This window comes from Caretta caretta, chromosome 24 (genome assembly GCF_965140235.1).
Source record: "Caretta caretta isolate rCarCar2 chromosome 24, rCarCar1.hap1, whole genome shotgun sequence".
Classification (NCBI taxonomy): Eukaryota; Metazoa; Chordata; order Testudines; family Cheloniidae; genus Caretta; species Caretta caretta.
This window is the reverse complement of record NC_134229.1, coordinates 12,273,208-12,289,207: the sequence shown is the minus strand read 5'-3', so window position 1 is coordinate 12,289,207 and position 16,000 is coordinate 12,273,208. Positions and strand designations below refer to the sequence as shown.

General features: G+C 50.3%; 1 protein-coding gene across 2 annotated transcripts in view; it reads left to right on the top strand.

Moving 5' to 3' along the window:
• Positions 1-16,000, top strand: part of CADM3 (cell adhesion molecule 3) — a 143,813-nt gene that overhangs the window by 37,124 nt on the left and 90,689 nt on the right. For both annotated transcript variants that reach the window (XM_048828907.2, XM_048828908.2), the window contains exon 2: positions 15,790-15,903. In XM_048828907.2, coding sequence (XP_048684864.1) covers positions 15,790-15,903 — 114 coding nt within the window. The remainder of the gene's footprint in view (positions 1-15,789; positions 15,904-16,000) is intronic.

Sequence of the window (16,000 nt, the reverse complement as noted above, 5' to 3'; positions counted from 1 at the left end):
GGGGCCCTATCTCCTGCCTTGAGGGCCCCACCTGTCCAGCTGGCAGGTTGGGGAGCTGCGGGGATTGGTGCAGGGCTCCCTCTAAGCCCTGCTGTTAGCACATGTTGGGACTTGCTGCTGGTGGCCCTTTACACAAGGCTGGCAACCAGAAAGATGCTGGGGCTGGGACAGGTGCAGGGGGAGGTGGATTGTGATGGAAACGGGGTGCGTGTCTGGTAGGGGCAGTGTTGGGGTGAAGGCTCCTGCCTCAGAGCAGCCAGACCCGCCAGTTCATAGCAAGGAGGGTTCAATGCAAAGAGGCAGTCTGGAGGGGCCGGGTGGGAGGGAGCAGCAAGCAGTTGAGTGGGAGGACGTCCCCCAGCAGTGCTGGGCAGGCTCACGTGCTCAGCATCTTTCCTGGACGTGCGCTCAGGCTCTCCTCTCCTGGCAGAGTGCGAGGGACTCTGGCCCTCATCTCCTGTAGGGATGCTAGGATCACGCTCAAGACCTGATCTGCCGAGGCTGGCACAGCCACTGCCTTTGCCTAGTTCCCCCATTTCACTGCCTCTGCCCTGGGTTGAATCCCCCCCGACCCCTGCCCAAGAGATCCTGGCTATCTCCCCACAGTGCAGGGCTGTGAAGGGCTTGCAGGGGCCTGCACATGGGCTGAGAGCTCAGCCTTGAAGGCAGACTGGAACTTGGCCCGTTTGGGTATGTCTGCACTGCAATTAAGCACCCACACTGGGGCTGGCCTGGGTCAGCTGACTCGGCTTGCGGGGCTCAGGCTGTGGGGCTGTAAAACTGCCATGTAGACGTATGGGCTCAGGCTGGAGTTCAGGCTCTGAGATCCTGTCCTCGCATGAGGCATATTCCAGCACCAGCTGTCACTGGTCCCTGCCCATCTCAGAGCTGGGGTAGGATGGTGCCCATCGTTGCTTAGCAGGGCAGGAGCCTGGATCAGCATCTCGAGAAGGGGCCTCCCCTTGGCTGGGGCTGGTAGTATTGGCTGTGTTTGATAGGATAATTGTCTGTGATGTCATAGTTAGTCTCATTTCCTTTTGGGTAAGTAGGAAGGCCATGTGGGAGGAGTGTGGGGTATGGCTTGGGGGGAGGAATCGAGGCCAGGATCTGGCCCTGCCCTGGAACCCAGCTTACTGAACCGGGGGGCCTGCAGGGAGACATGGGGACAGGCAGAGGCTGCAAGGTGCACTGGGGATGGAGCTGCCCAGGGTTCAATGTTCCGTAGCAGCTCCCTGACCCAACACACTCCACGCGTGTCCCCGCGAACAACAGGGCCGGCCCCTACGGCCCATGTGTGAGGGGGCCAGCTGTCCTGGGTGGGGCTTCATGGGCCGGGGGCTGCTCTGTGGGGTGAGGCCATCTCTGCCTCTTCCCCCCTCCCCCCCAGACTCTCTTTGGCGCGTTTTGCTGATTGTCACGGTGCTGAGAGGGCATTGCGCAGGCTCAGGTGTCTCACCCCGTCTCCTGCTCCCTGCGTCGCAGTGGCTCCTCTCGAGGTTTGGCCTGTGCTCTGTGGTTCCCTGTTCCCAGCTCTCACTGGTGTCCCTGGTGCTAGCTGGTGAGAGTTGGCCTCTAGCTGGGCACACATCCCTGCAGTGCAGGGCTGTGAGTGGCATCGCTGGGCAGGGCGCTGCAGGCCTGGTTGCTGGCTGAGATGGGGTGGGAGTGACTCATGCGCTGGGGAGATGCTGGGCTGGCATCCTGAGCAGTTGGGGGTCACGGTCCTGCTGGCCTGGAGAGGCCAGCTGCTGAGTGGGGAGTTGTGGGAGTGGATGGGGGGCTTGCTGTGGAGTTGGTTTCTGATGCTCTTGTGCTTTGTGGTTTGGCTGAGATGGCCCCAGCACTGAGCATTCACTGACTGAATGGCTCATCAGGGTCCTGTTTGATTGATCCCTAAATGAGAGCTTCTGAGAGCAGCTTATTTTGGGGCCTGTGGGGGAGTCTGTGAGTCAGCGAATGGCAGGTTAAGACAGGAGGGGCGGGGGGACCCATACAGGCAGCCAAGATCTTAACGCAACTACCTTTGAGCTTCTAATTGTGAGTGACTCCTCCCAGAGCCACTGCAGCCACAGACAATGCCCAAAATCCATGCTGAGAGCAGAGCAGGGACAAAGCCTGTCCAATGCTGAGCCGGGCTGTGGAACTCAGGGGGCTTAAGGGCAGGGGAAAGCAAAGCCCCCAGGCAGCCCAAGGCTGGCAATCAAGGAGGCTGCGCTTTGCCAGAAGGGTGGTTACAAAGGCACTCGCATGGGGAGGCAACACAGAGCCTCTATCTCTGCCTGGTTCCAAGAGGAGGGGCTCTGATGCAGAGCCCTTCTCCCCTGCTACAGGAGGCTCACAGTGCACCTCACAGAGAGCCAGTGATAACCCATCCTGACCTCCCCATGCTTTAAGGAAGCTTCGTTCAGGTGGCTGTACAGATGGGAAAACCGAGGACCAGAGGGGAAGAGATTTGCCCAGTGACAGTGTAAGGAATTGGGTGGAGGTTGTGAGCATGTGGGGCTGAGAGCTGTGAGCATGCATGGGTGTGAGAGGGTGTTCCAGGCTTTGGGGGCAGTCCCTCTGACTGCCCCTTGTGGCCTGTGGGAGTGTCAGGAGCTCCTCCCCAGCAGGATGGTGTCTGCCTGCCTTTCTCTCCTTAGAGCTTGAGTTAATCTCTGTAGCACAAGTGACCACTGGAGCCCCTCACTATGGAAACATTGACCTGGCTGTTATTGGCCGCAGGCGTGGCCGCATTGACCTGGCTGTTATTGGCCGCAGGCCACAGGCCAACCCACTGGGACCAGTGGAGGGGAAGTGCTGCCTCAGAAGAATGCACAGCACCCACCCCCCCCACCCCCAATGGCCTGCTGGTGACCCAGTGCAGCAGGATCCCCAACACAAACGCACACAACTAGGGGCACACACACAACACACCTCCAACCAAGGACCATATGCTCAGAATTCATACAAACATGCTCACGCAGGCCTACAACCCAAATCAGGGAATTACACGCACGCTCTCTCTCTCTCACACACACACCCAACCCGGGGAATCACACACAACTAACTTGAGAATACAAGTTTGGTTGATAAAGGTAATAGTGTTGACATAACATACTGACACTTTTGTAAGGCGTTTGACTTGGTACTGCACAACATTTTGATTACAAAAATAGAACAATATAAAATTAACCTGGCACACACTGCTGGTGTGGTCAGCACTATGTCGGAGGGAGAGCTTCTCCTGCTGACATAACTACTGCTGCTCGTTGGGGGTGGTTTAATTATGCCGATGAGAGATTTGCCTACCCCCCGCCATCGGCATAGAACGGCTACATGGGAGACCTTACAGAAGAAGAGTTCTGTGTAGTTCAAAAGCTTGTCTCTCTCACCAACAGAAGTTGGTCCAATAAAATATGTTACCTCACCTGCATTGTCTCTGCCAGGTCTACACTACAGACCTATATTGGTATAACTACATTGCTCAGGAGTATGAAAAATCCACACCCCATAGCAACGCAGTTATGTCGACCTAATGCCCTGTGCAGACAGCACTATGTCGATGGGAGGGCTTCTCCCGTCAATATCACTACCGCCTCTTGGAGATGTGGAATAACTACACCCATGGGAGAAGATCTCCCATGGGAATAGGAACATCTTTACTTAAGCGCTACAGCAGTGCAATTGCATTGATGCAGAATTTTAAATGTAGACCTGCCTTTAGTATCATCTGTAAACTTTCCAACTTTATTGTTTACCCCATTTTCCAGATCATTTATGAATATGCTGACCAGCACTGGTCCCTGTACAGATCCTTGGGACCTCACTATTTACCTCTCTCTGTGAATGCTGACTGTTATTTCTGCCCTTTGTTTCCTGTCTTTTAATCAGTGACTGAACCATGAGAGGACCTTTCCTCTTAACACATGACTGCTTATTTTGCTTAAGAGCCTTTGGTGAGAGAATTTGTCAAAGGCTTTCTGAGAGTCCAAGTACACTATATCCACTGGATTACCCATGCCCACATGTTTGTTGACACCCTCAAATAATTCTAATAGATTGCTGAGGCATGATACTCTTTTACAAAAACTGTGTTGACTCTTCCCCAACAAATCGTGTTCATCTGTGTATCTGATAATTCTGTTCTCTATTGTAGTTTCAACCAATTTTCCTGGTACTGAAGTTAGGCTTCCCGGCTTATAATTGCCAGGTTCACCTCTGGCGCCTTGTTTAAACATCAGCATTGCAACAGCTATCCTCCAGTCATCTGATACAGAGGCTGATTTAAGGGATAGGTTTCATACTACAGTTAGTAGTTCTGCAATTTCATATTTCAGTTCCTTCAGAACTCTTGGGTGATACTATCTCATCCTGGTGACTTATTACTGTTTAACTTATCAATTTGTTCCAAAACCTCCTCTATCAACACTTCAATCTGGGACAGTTCCTCAGATTTGTCACCTAAAAAGAATGCCTCCGGTGAGGGAATCTCCTTCACTTCCTCTGCAGTGAAGACTGATGCAAAGAATTCATTTAGCTTCTCCGCACTGGGCTTGTGTTCCTTGAGTGCTCCTTTGGCACCTCGATTGTTCAGTGACCCCACTGATGGTTCAATGGGCTTCCTGTTTCTGATGTACTTCAAAAAAAATTGCTGTTAGTTTTTGTGTCTTTTGCTGTTTGCTCTTCAAATTCTTTCTTGGCCTTCCTAATGATAGTTTTCCACTTGACTTGCCAGAGTTTATGCTCCTTTCCATTTTCCTCAGTAGGATTTGACTTACAATTTTTAAAGAATGCTGTTTTGCCTCTAACAGAGTCTTTTACTTTGTTGTTTAGCCATTGTGGTATTTATTTTTTTATTTTTTATTTGGGGTATACATTTAATTTTGAGTCCCCATTATGTTTTTTTTTTCTTTTTAGAAAGTTTCCATGCAGCTTGCAGGCATTTCACTCTTGTGGCTGTTCCTTTTAATTTCCATTTAACTAGCTTTCTCATATTTGTGTAGCTCCCCTTTTTGAAGTTAAATGCTACTATAGTGGGCTTCTTTTGTATTCGCACTCCATGCACAAGGATGTTGAATTTACTTACATTCTTCTTAGAATGATAATCCCTATTGTATTCCACTGAGGGTTACGCATGTGCACTATGTGCCTGGACTCAGGGAATTTGAAAGTAGCGTCCATTGGTCTACTCATGTTTCCTGGCTCGCCTCTGCTTCCGTCCAAGGTGATAAAGAGCAGGGCTGGCTGACCATGTCTCCAGTTCCTTCTCACCGTCACATGGTCTGGGTTGGAACTTTCAGTGTCCTCATCTCTGACACACTTTTAAATAAGATAATAGTACATAGTTTTAAAATTTTTAGTAGTTTTATTGTAGTTTTAGTGGTAGGTGGAGGGTCTTGTTTTTTTCACCAGAACCTCTCTTCCTCCCCCCACCCCACCCCAGAAGTACGCCCAGGACTACGGGCTTCAAACTCTGCATCTCCTGCCCATGCTCCTTTTCAGTCAGTGACAAACACCAGCGCTGCCTCTGCTGCTTGGGGGAAGCTCACATCACGTGCAGGAGCAGTATTTGCCAATCTTTCCCCAGCTGCACCCGAGAAGGCTAGGCTCTCTGTCTCCAGAAGCACCTCACGGAGCTTGCCCTGAGGCCTCATTCGGACCCAGACTGGGGAACCCTCCCACCCCCATACATTGGCCTGAATCAACAAGGAGTACCATGTCTGAATCCTGTGTTGATGGAACCACCCCCATGGACTCCATGGTGGGGCCTAGTTGGGAGGTAAGGAAGCATACCCATAAGCTTAGGACTAAGTCTTCCTCAAAATCTAAGACAGTGGAAGCTCCTTCCACAAGTCCAAGCCATGGGGACAGAGCTTCTGCTAAGTCCCATAGGCACAAGAAGAAATCCCACAAACAATGGAGCCAGCAATTTTGAGCACTGGTCCACAGATACCATCATCAGAGGCACCCCACAAGATGTGGGATCCTCCCATTCCGGGAAAGTCCATGGTGCTGGCACCAATAGCAGGCAAAGAGAGGGTGCCTCTGACACTGGGAAGATCCGGAACCATAGCAGATCCCCAACATGTATTTGCCTTGCCAGACCCGGAGTCACCACGTCAGTCAGGCCTCTCCCCGTCTAGAGAGATTATTCCTCCGCCATGGGATATGCCCCAATACGGGACCCCTTGCCGTCCACTCCAATAATCTACACTCTTCCACCGGTTCTAATGGTTCTGTTATTTGAACTGGAGTCCACCTTCTCCTCCTCTGATGAATCAGAAGTGAGAGAGGAACCTTCATCTGCCTCCTCCCATGGGATCCTTCTAGCAGGTGCTCGGACCCGCTGGTAGAGGAGGAACCCCTTAGTCTGGTCCTGGTGGTGCCACTGGAACTGGCGAGATTTCCCTCTTCATCTCTGGATGAAGCAGTGACTGCAGCATCCCCTTCTCCTCTGGATGACTTTGGGCAATTTCAGGAACTGTTGTGGAGAATTGCTGGGAAACTCCAAATTCCCCTGGAAGAAATCCAGGACACTCAGCATAAATTGCTTGATATCCTCCACACTTCGGGACTAGGCAGAGTTGCATTGCCAATTAATGACACTATTCTGCAGCCTGCCAAAACAGCGTGTCACACCCCTGCCACATGTATGGCTAGCTCCAAAGAGCCTGAAAAATGTTACTATGTTCCTGCCAAGGGGTATGAGAGTTCCTTTGTTCTCACTCTCCTCCAAACTCCCTAGTTGCCCAGGTGGCAACTGAATGAGCCAAACAGCACCCTCAATCTACACCCAGCTGATAAGGAGGGCAAGTGTGGATTTAAGGTATTTTCCTCATTTAGCCTTCAAGTCAGGATCATGACTTATCATGTTACTAGCCACGTAGGACTTCCTGAATTACAGTAAATTCAAGGAATTTACTGATAGCCTGCAACAACACAATCAGGCTTGTTTTCAGATGCTTATTGAGGAAGGGAAGGTGCTAGGCAGAACAGCCTTCCAGTCGGCGGTAGATGCAGCAGATACCTCCCCCAGGTCCATGGCTACAGCCATATGCTTGGGGAGTCTTGGCTCCATTCCTCTGGTTTCCTCAGAGAGGTACAGAGCACTATTGAAGATCTTCCTTTCAATGAATCCCATCCTTTAAACCAAAAGACAGCTGAATCGCTGCATATCCTCAAGGATTCCAGAGCCACTCTTGGCATATATGCTCCTCCTCAAAGCTCAAATTCTGCCACCCACCCAACGCTCTAGGTCCCCCCTATTCTACCCTCAGAGACCTTATGAGCCTCTGAGGAAACACGAAAAGATTCAGATCTTGCTGCCCAGGGCCCTCTTCACAGGTTTTGATGTTGCAGCTAAAACCTCCAGACACGAGGTATTTCTGAGGTGACCCTGAGAGCTGCCAAACACTATACTCACCACTTCATGACCCACCCTGTCCCCTTCGGGGGTCGTTTAGCACTCTTTTCCCATGCTTGGAGTGCGATAACAAACAGACAAATGGGTGTTGAAAGTCAATGAAGTCAGGCTTTCATTGTATCAGCATCCCTTGTTCCCTTTCTCTTCAGCTGGGGGAATTCTCTGAAAGGAAAAGCCCCTTGCCTGACAGTCTCTTAGATGGTGCTAAAGACGGTAATAACTGGGTCCATACTTTACAGTGCAAAGGCTTTCACTGTTTTGCCTTCTTATCTGTATCTCATGCTCTTTGCTGGCTCTTCTGGTCGCTTAGGAGCTGGCATTTAAACCTCCTGTTCTCCCTGAGTAGGTCTGCATTAAACATTAAACAGTGTGAAACAGTCCTAGGGCAAGCAAACCATTAAACATCCTTTTTACCTTTTATTAAAAATACAGAAAAGAAGGCAAAACAGTGAAAGCAGCATTGTAAAGTATGAAGTCAGGCTTTCATTGTATCAGTATCCCTTGTTCTCTTTCTGTTCAGTGGGGGAAGTCTCTGTAAGGAAAAGCCTCTTGTCTGACAGTCTCTTAGATGTCGCTAAAGATGGTAATAACTGTTCTTTTGGGGAAAAGAGTGGAAGTTAGCTGAGCTGGGCTGGAGCTCTTATTGTTGCTGTTGTTAAAGTCCAATCTGATTTCTTAGAACAAGACAAATAGACACAAGAGGGGAGAGAAAAGATCAGCAAAGAGAAAATGCAGCTTCTGTCTCTGGTGCTGTCTCTCACTTGCAATCTCACTGCTGCAGAAACACAGGCCCAGCACAGGTCTCATCAGCTGCTCCAAGACCTGGCAAACTTGTACCAGCATCAGGTTTCTCAGGTCATTGCTTTGAACTGCTTTTCTGGTCAAAGACTTACAGCATTGTTGCAAAATATACAGTCTTGGGAAGCTAAGCCACTCTCATTAGCCAGAAGGTAAAAGGAGAGAGCTAGGAAAGGGAAGAAATAAGGTAGAGAAGGAGAAGGACACATGGGGGTGGGGGAGGAGGGAAGAAAAGGGGAGACAAAATCTCATATCCCAGGTGGAGTTTGGGATTTAGCCAGAGCTGGTAGAGGTGCTGATATTATCTGGGTCCCTCTCTCCTGCCTGGTCTGGTCAGGACACCTCTCAGGATTAGGTTGATGATGGTTTGGGGTCCCAGGAGATAGTGGAGGTGGCAGCCATGATGGTGAAGCGTGCTCCAGCCTTGTATTTCAGTCGGTTGTGTCGGAGTAGCCAACTTTCCCCTGAAGAGTTTTCTTTTGAGGACCCCAAAAGGGAGTGATGAGTGGTGTTACCTGCACATTCTAGGGCACCCCACCTTTACCCTTCCATGGGCTCAAGGCATAACCTGGTTAATCTAGGCACCCCCACCCTTACCCAGCTCAGGGCCACCCAGATCCATTTCCTAGAGCTCAGGTTGTAAACAGTTCCTAGGGCTCAGGGTGTAATCTTCTGCAGGTTTGTGGGGCCTCTTACCAGTGAAAGAACCTTGCACAGTAATATAGTAATATTCTTAACCTCTATTTATTAACAGTTACCAAAACAGAATACACACGCTAAGCATACAATGCTCATCACTCCCAATAAGGCAGACAAACTTTTCCTGCTGGCCAGTCAGGATCAGGTTGTCCGCAGCTCCTCCAGCTTCTGCAGGGTGTTGAGCTCTGGCAGCTCCGATCTTGGCCTGTGTCTTGGAGTTAGGTTCCAAAGAACTCCCTTTTGGACCCCAGTTTATATAGTTAAACTTGAGTCCTACTTAGCTGTACCTTCACCAATCTTTTTAAACTAAAGTGCTACAAAATAATTTCTTTGACCAGTCCTAACATATTGCAAAACAATTCTTTACCCAATCATACCCCACCACGTTAATTGATTTAAATCTTGCAAAATTAGTTATGCAACAGGCAGAAACAATCAACGAACAAGACAGAGATCATACAGATAAACAGTAGAGAAGTAGGGACCATAAAGGCAAAAACAATAAAGTACAGATTTCGCAATTACAACTGTTGATAAGTGATTCCTTGCCAGGCAGGATGCTGTCAAACAAAGTTTTCTTTAACCATCTTAAGATCTCTTTCTTTATCTGGTGATGGTGGGTGCTATTAATACAGGAGCACCTCTTTAACAGCCTGATATTTCATTGGTTTAATGTAATTTAGATGGAATGTGAGGATGTGACTTTCTGCTTTTTAACTCATGGCTACTGCTGCCCTAATGTGGCTGCAGAAGAAGACTCAGACCTTACTTGTGAAGTAGCCCAGCTCCTCGTTATTTTGTTCACCATTTAGGCTTAATTTCTGACAAACTAATTCTGGTTCACTGATTTCTGGTTCCACACTTCTCGTTTGCACTAGCCATGTGATCAAGGATTTTATCCCTTAGGGTTTGAGCACGCAGTCATTCTCTCAGGAAAACTGAAAGAAGGATTGCACCTTTCTGAATTGCTGCTCCCTGCTGCAAAGGAGTTAAGTGCCTGCCTGCCCCTCCATCCTGCATGCCAACCCCTTGTCCCTAGAGTGCCTCGAGCTATGGGCATACCAACCAGCAATCAGACTCCATCCTCCAGCGACAGCTTCCTGGGGGTGGGACTCTCTCTCCTCTGCATGGAGAACAGAACATAAAGCTCCGGTATTCCCTGGGGGCATGATTCTGATGGATGAGGGATATTTCCTTCTGGGCTTGGGCTCTCTACCCTCCCATCTGCAAGTTATAGAGCCCCAGTGAATCAGAGCCAGAGATTAGCTCAGGGACCAGAGCAGCAGCCTTCCATGCAGGACGTTTCCAGGCTTTGCTCACTCCCCTCTTCCCTGGGAGACCATTCCCCAGCCCTAATCCATCTCTCTGCCACAGAGCTTTCCTGGAGATGCAGCTCTTTGGTCCTTCTGTTCATTTCATCCCATTGCTCATACTTATCCCACCTAAATCATGCCCGCTATTGTGCACTATGGGCCTGTCAGCTGTAATCTCACACACATGCGCACTCATGCACACTGTAGCATACATGCCCAAACACACTAGCACACGTACAGACTAGCACACACATATATACTAGTGTGCATGCACAAATACATCCTTAATTACCATTTCACCACATAATCAGGTTTAGCTCCTTTAGTATTTTCTCATAAAGGAATCCTTCTAGCATCTTTGCTACTCTTCTCTGAACTCTATCCGGCTGGTCAATATCTTTGCAATGAGGCGTCCAGGATGGAAACAATATTCTGGAGCACTCTAGAGAAGGCCCATCCCCTTCCTGCTCTGGGGGCAAACTTACACTACTCTCTTTACAGCCCTGTGATGCTGGGAGCTGCTATTCACCCTCCCTACTCAGGCTCTTTTACTCTTTCCTGCTGCCCAGTTGTCTTCCTCCCACTGACTATCTGGGTCTGGGATATTTCCCAGACGTCAGATCTGCTATTTCCCAAGCAGAATCCCAGTTTGTCCTTCCCACATGTCCAGCTTCTGCAGCTCTCTAGGATTATGTCTCTGTCCTCCAGGTGCTGGCGGTTCCTCCCAGTTTAGTATCATCTGCGTTGCATATTATCCACCCAGAGCATTGATGAAGATCCAGGAAGAGATAGGATTGCCAACCCTCCAGGATTGACTTGGAGTCTCCAGGAATTAAAGATGAATCTTTAATTAAAGATCATGTCACATGATGAAACCTCCAGGAATACATCCAAACCAAATTGGCAACCCTAGGAAGAGACCAGGTCTAGCAATGGTCGTGGCAGTGCCCAACAATACTGGAGAGGTTAGCACTGCTCTTTGTTTATGGCCCTGCAGCCAGTTTTCTGTCTTGGCTGCAGTTTTCCTTCACCAGCTAATTTGAATTAATTATAAGCACAGGGTTTAGGAGACACCATGTCAAATTCTTTGCTAAAATCCAGAGCTGATGTCTTCTGCTTTGTCTTCATCCTTTCCCTTTGTAAAATGCATGTCAACAAAAACAATCAGTTGTGTGTGTCAGGATTTATTCCCCAAAGCAACTTACTGCTTATGGTTCCATTCCCCTCCAGATGTTTAGTGATGCTTGTCAGTGTTCCGTCCATTGTTTTATATGGGGTGATGGAAGAGTGAGACTTTCAGGTGTCAATTTCCAGGATAGATTCTTGTTTCCTTCTGTGAAGACCAGTACTGCAATGCATTTGCTTCCCTCCAGTTGTCCACGATATTTGCTCTGTTCTCTGTGACTTTCCCAAAATAACTGCCATTGATGCAGTAAGCTGGTTACCCGATTCCCTTATTGCTCCCATTTGCCATTGTGCTGCCCATTCACTGTCCAGAGAAGAGTGTGAGGAACTTCACAAGGACCTAACCAAGCCAGGTGAATGGGCCACCTGGTGGCAGGGGAAGTTAAATGTTGATAAATGCAAAGTAATGGACGTTGGAGGGAAATGTATGAATTGCTCATACACCTCCCTGGGATCTAAATTAACTGTAACAATTCATGGAAAAGACCTGGGCATCATTACTGACAGGCCAAGTGAGACCCTCTTTCTAAAGTCCAAAAAGGCAAAGGACATGTAGACTGCATAAGGGATGAGATGGAGAATGATACAGGGAATACTTTATCGCCATTCTATAAATCAGTGGTGCAGCCTCACCTGGATACTGCGATGGTCACCCCATCCCAGTAAGGGATTTGACGGGGTCAGAGAAGTGTGACAAGAGTGAGTAGGAATCTGGGAAACCTCTGCTATGAGGAGACACTGAATAGATGGGGATTGTTACTTTAGAGAGGGGACATGGGAAAAATTTATAAAATAGTGACTGGTCTAGAGAAGGGAGATTGGGGGATTCTGGTTTCCCTGCCTCATAACAGAAGAGTGAGGGATGTTCACTGACATTGAAAGGTAGCAAACTCAGAACTGATAAGAGAAAATACGTTTTTCCTCACCAGATAATTAGACTCTGGAACTCACTGCCACAGGAACTCACTGAGGCCAAGAACATAGGAAAACTGAAAGAAGGATTGCACCTTTCTTTTGAGAATGAGAATACACAGAGCTAGAATAGTTAATACTAAATAAAAGGATTTGGAGAGTTATGGGATTGGGTCTGAAGCTTAACATTTGTATATCATGGCGAGGGTAAATGGATAAGAAGGGATTTAAAATGAGGCCTGGATGGGCTGGACATCAACTGATCTGTAAAAGTCTATATGGTGGTTGGCAGTTAAACATTAGAAAGATGGCTATTAGTCACCTCCTCCCCCTCCCGCACAGGGTTGGGGACTGTGGCTGATGACCAGTTCCTGCTGAGTGGGGGTTATCTTCAGAAAACTGCTTTGATAAATGGGTGTGCAGGGTGTTGGCTGGCATCAGGGGGCACAAGGTGGGGACCTCTGGACACAGCAGTGGGAGGCTGTTAGTCTTCAGTGCAAGGGGATGTCAGAGAAGGGGCTTGCTTTCTAGAGATGTGAGGGTTTCCTTTGGGTCAAAGTGAGCGAAGGGTGGCTGGCCTTCGTGGATAAGGCGAAGGGCATCATACAGCTCCTCCCAGTTAGCTCAGCCCCTTTCACTTTGTGTGTAACTCACTGTCCCTAGCAGCACCCTCTGGGGATTCATACCAGCAGCTGGACAGCAAAGTCCATCAGCTCAGAGAGGAAGCACAGGCAGGGTAGGCTGGACCCAACCCCTCCCAGTCAGAGGTATCTTCTAGGGTTGCCAACTTTCTAGTCGCAAAAAAACAAACCCCCCTGCCCCGAGGCCCCGCCCCTGCTCACTACATTTCCCCTCCCTCACTGGCTCGCTCTCCCCCACCCTCACTCACTTTTGCTGGGCTGGGGCAGGGGATTGGGGTGTGGGAGGGGGTGAGGGCTCTAACGGGGCGTGTGGGCTCCTGGGTGGGACCAGAAATGAGGGATTCAGGATGTGGGAGGGGGCTCCAGGCTGGGGCAGGGAGTTGGGGTGAGGGCTCTGGGCTGGGTTGCTGGCTCTGGGCTGGGGCCGGGGATGAGAGGTTTGGCTTGCAGGAAGGGGCTCCAGACTGGGGGGTGGGGCCAAGGGATTCGGAGTGCGGAAGGGGGCTACGGGTTGAGGCAGGGAGTTGGGGTGCAGGAGGGGGTGACGGCGTTGGGCTGGGAATGAGGGGTTTGGGATGCAGAAGGGTGCTCCAGGTTTGTGGGGGCTCAGGGCTGGGGCAGAGGATTGGGGTTCAGGCGGGGGTGAGGGTGTTTGGCTGGGGGTGCTAGCTCTGGGATGGGCCAGGGATGAGGGGTTTGGGATGCAGGAGGGTGCTCTGGGTTTGTGGGGGGGTGGTCAGGGCTGGGACAGGGGATTGGGGCTCAGAGTTGGAGAATGGGCTTACCTCAGGTGGATCCTGGTTAGCGGCGCAGTGGGGGCGGTTCCCAGTCAGCAGCACACTGTGCGGGCTAAGGCAGGTCAAAAACCGGACACCTGGTCACCCTAGTATCTTCTGCCAGCAAGGGGTGTGTGCAAGGGCTCTGGCAGGCCTCACAAGGAGGGAGCCCAAACAATAAGGAGGAGCCATGAGAGAGGGCAGAGGGCAAGGTAGAGAGGATATGAAACCTTCCTCATCAGGGCAGAAGTCAGCCTCTGTTAGTGACCAGGAGGCTTCCCTGAGATGGTATACTGAGGACTGTTAAAATTGTAGGCAGTCACTTCAAATTTCAGGGGTTCCTGGTCCTTCATGGCGGCTCTGTAGGGAAGCATGCAATTGCGGCCTAGTAGCAGACAGTCTGCAGCTGGGCAGCCTATATTAGTGGGGGAGGGGGAGTTGTGTCTCACTTAGGGAGCAGCCTGCTTTCTCTCTTTCTGTTTTGGAGTTCTTGTGGGTTATTTTGAGTTGTAAGTACTAAAGTGGTGTTACATTGCAACTTTCCAGCAGGAGTATTTAATGTATGTAGTTAACTACTCTGTGGGTCTGCCATGACCATACCACCTGGGGCATGCAAGCCAAGCGCTGCCTACTGTGTGGAACTTGCACCATAGGTGCTGAGTTTCTAGTCTGCTGGGGGGGTGCTCCCCCTCATCTCTGCCCAGACCCCGCCCCCGCTCTACTCCTTCTCCCCTGCTCTACCCCACCTCTTCCTGCCCTGCCTTTTCCCTGCTCAGTTCTGCCCCCTTCCCTGAGCGCGCTGCGCCTTCGCTCCACCCCCTTTCCGGCAGCTAATCCATGACAGGTGGTAGGTGCAGGGAGGGAGGGGGAGGTGCTGATTGGCGGAGCCCGCTGGCGGGCAAGAGGTGCTGGGGGAGGGAGAGACATTGATGGGGGGCTGCCAGTGGGTGCTAAGCACCCACCATTTTTTTCCGTGGGTGCTCCCGCTCAGAACACCCATATGCTATTCCCACAAGAAAGGTTGGGGACCACTGGACTAGATGACCTCCTGAGGTCCCTTCCAACCCTGATATTCTATATTTTTTAATTTTTTTAGACGGGGGGGAGGGATAGCTCAGTGGTTTGAGCATTGGCCTGCTAAACCCAGGGTTGTGAGTTCAATCCTTGAGGGATTGGGGCAAAAATTGGGGATCGGTCCTGCTTTGAGCAGGGGGTTGGACTAGATGACCTCCTGAGGTCCCTTCCAACCCTGATAGTCTAGGATTCTATGGATCTTGAAAGGTATTTTGTGGGAGCTATTGATCATCGTAGCAGTGGTGATACGTCTGCAGATTTTGTATCTGTTGTTCTGGCTGGGTCTGGTGCCACTCTTGGGTCCTGGTTTGTGGGGAGCTTGCTTCTGATGATGAGTTGGTGAGGCTGATGGGTTGTTTGAAGGCCAGAAGAGGGGATTTAGGAAAGATTTCTTCCAGGCTGCGGTCCCCTGTGACAGAGTGCAGGGTGCACACAGTTGAGCCTGCACTCTGATCACCCGATGTGATTTAGTTCCCCTTGAGAAAGCTGAGGGAGGTAGTTAGAGAATCAGAGTGGCTGGCTGGCTGGGATGGGAAGCCAAGAAGGAAGTCCCATGGGGGGGGCGGGGAGGGAGACAGGATGGGATGGGACCAGACCAGACTAGAGCTAGTTGAGCCCAGTTACACTGAGACCACAGGGAAGGGAGACCTCTGTTCCTTTCAGGACCAGAGGTGCTGCTGGTGCTGTGAATAGACCGTTGCACAGGGATTGCTGTAGAAATGGTGGAGGGAACTTAAAATAAAAGGGTTTGGTGAAGGCACAACCACTGGAGTCCCTGCAGTTTCTGTGGGGAAGAAGGTGGGAGGGGAGCCATACCCTGTGACACGTGGGGGCTTGTCCAGGGTCTTGACTTTCCCAGTTGTGGTGATTGAGAGACACGGGGGAGGCTGCTGCAAATATTTGGCACCCGTACGATGGAGCAGACTCTGCAGTGGTTGGTGGACCAGCAGAAGAAGCTGCAACAGAGCATGCAATCTTTCCAACAGGCACACCAGCTGGAGAGACAATCCCTGCTGGCCTGGCAAGCAAAGCAACAGAGGAGATTGCAGAAATTTATCAGGGAGCAAGCACGAGTGCAGCAGCAGTTGCTTCAGACACTGGTGAGTTCCGGTACGGGGAACGGTAACCGGAGCCTGGGGGTTGGCCTGTGTAAATGACATTTGAGAGGGTAGCAATTTGAGAGGGTAGCATTTGAGA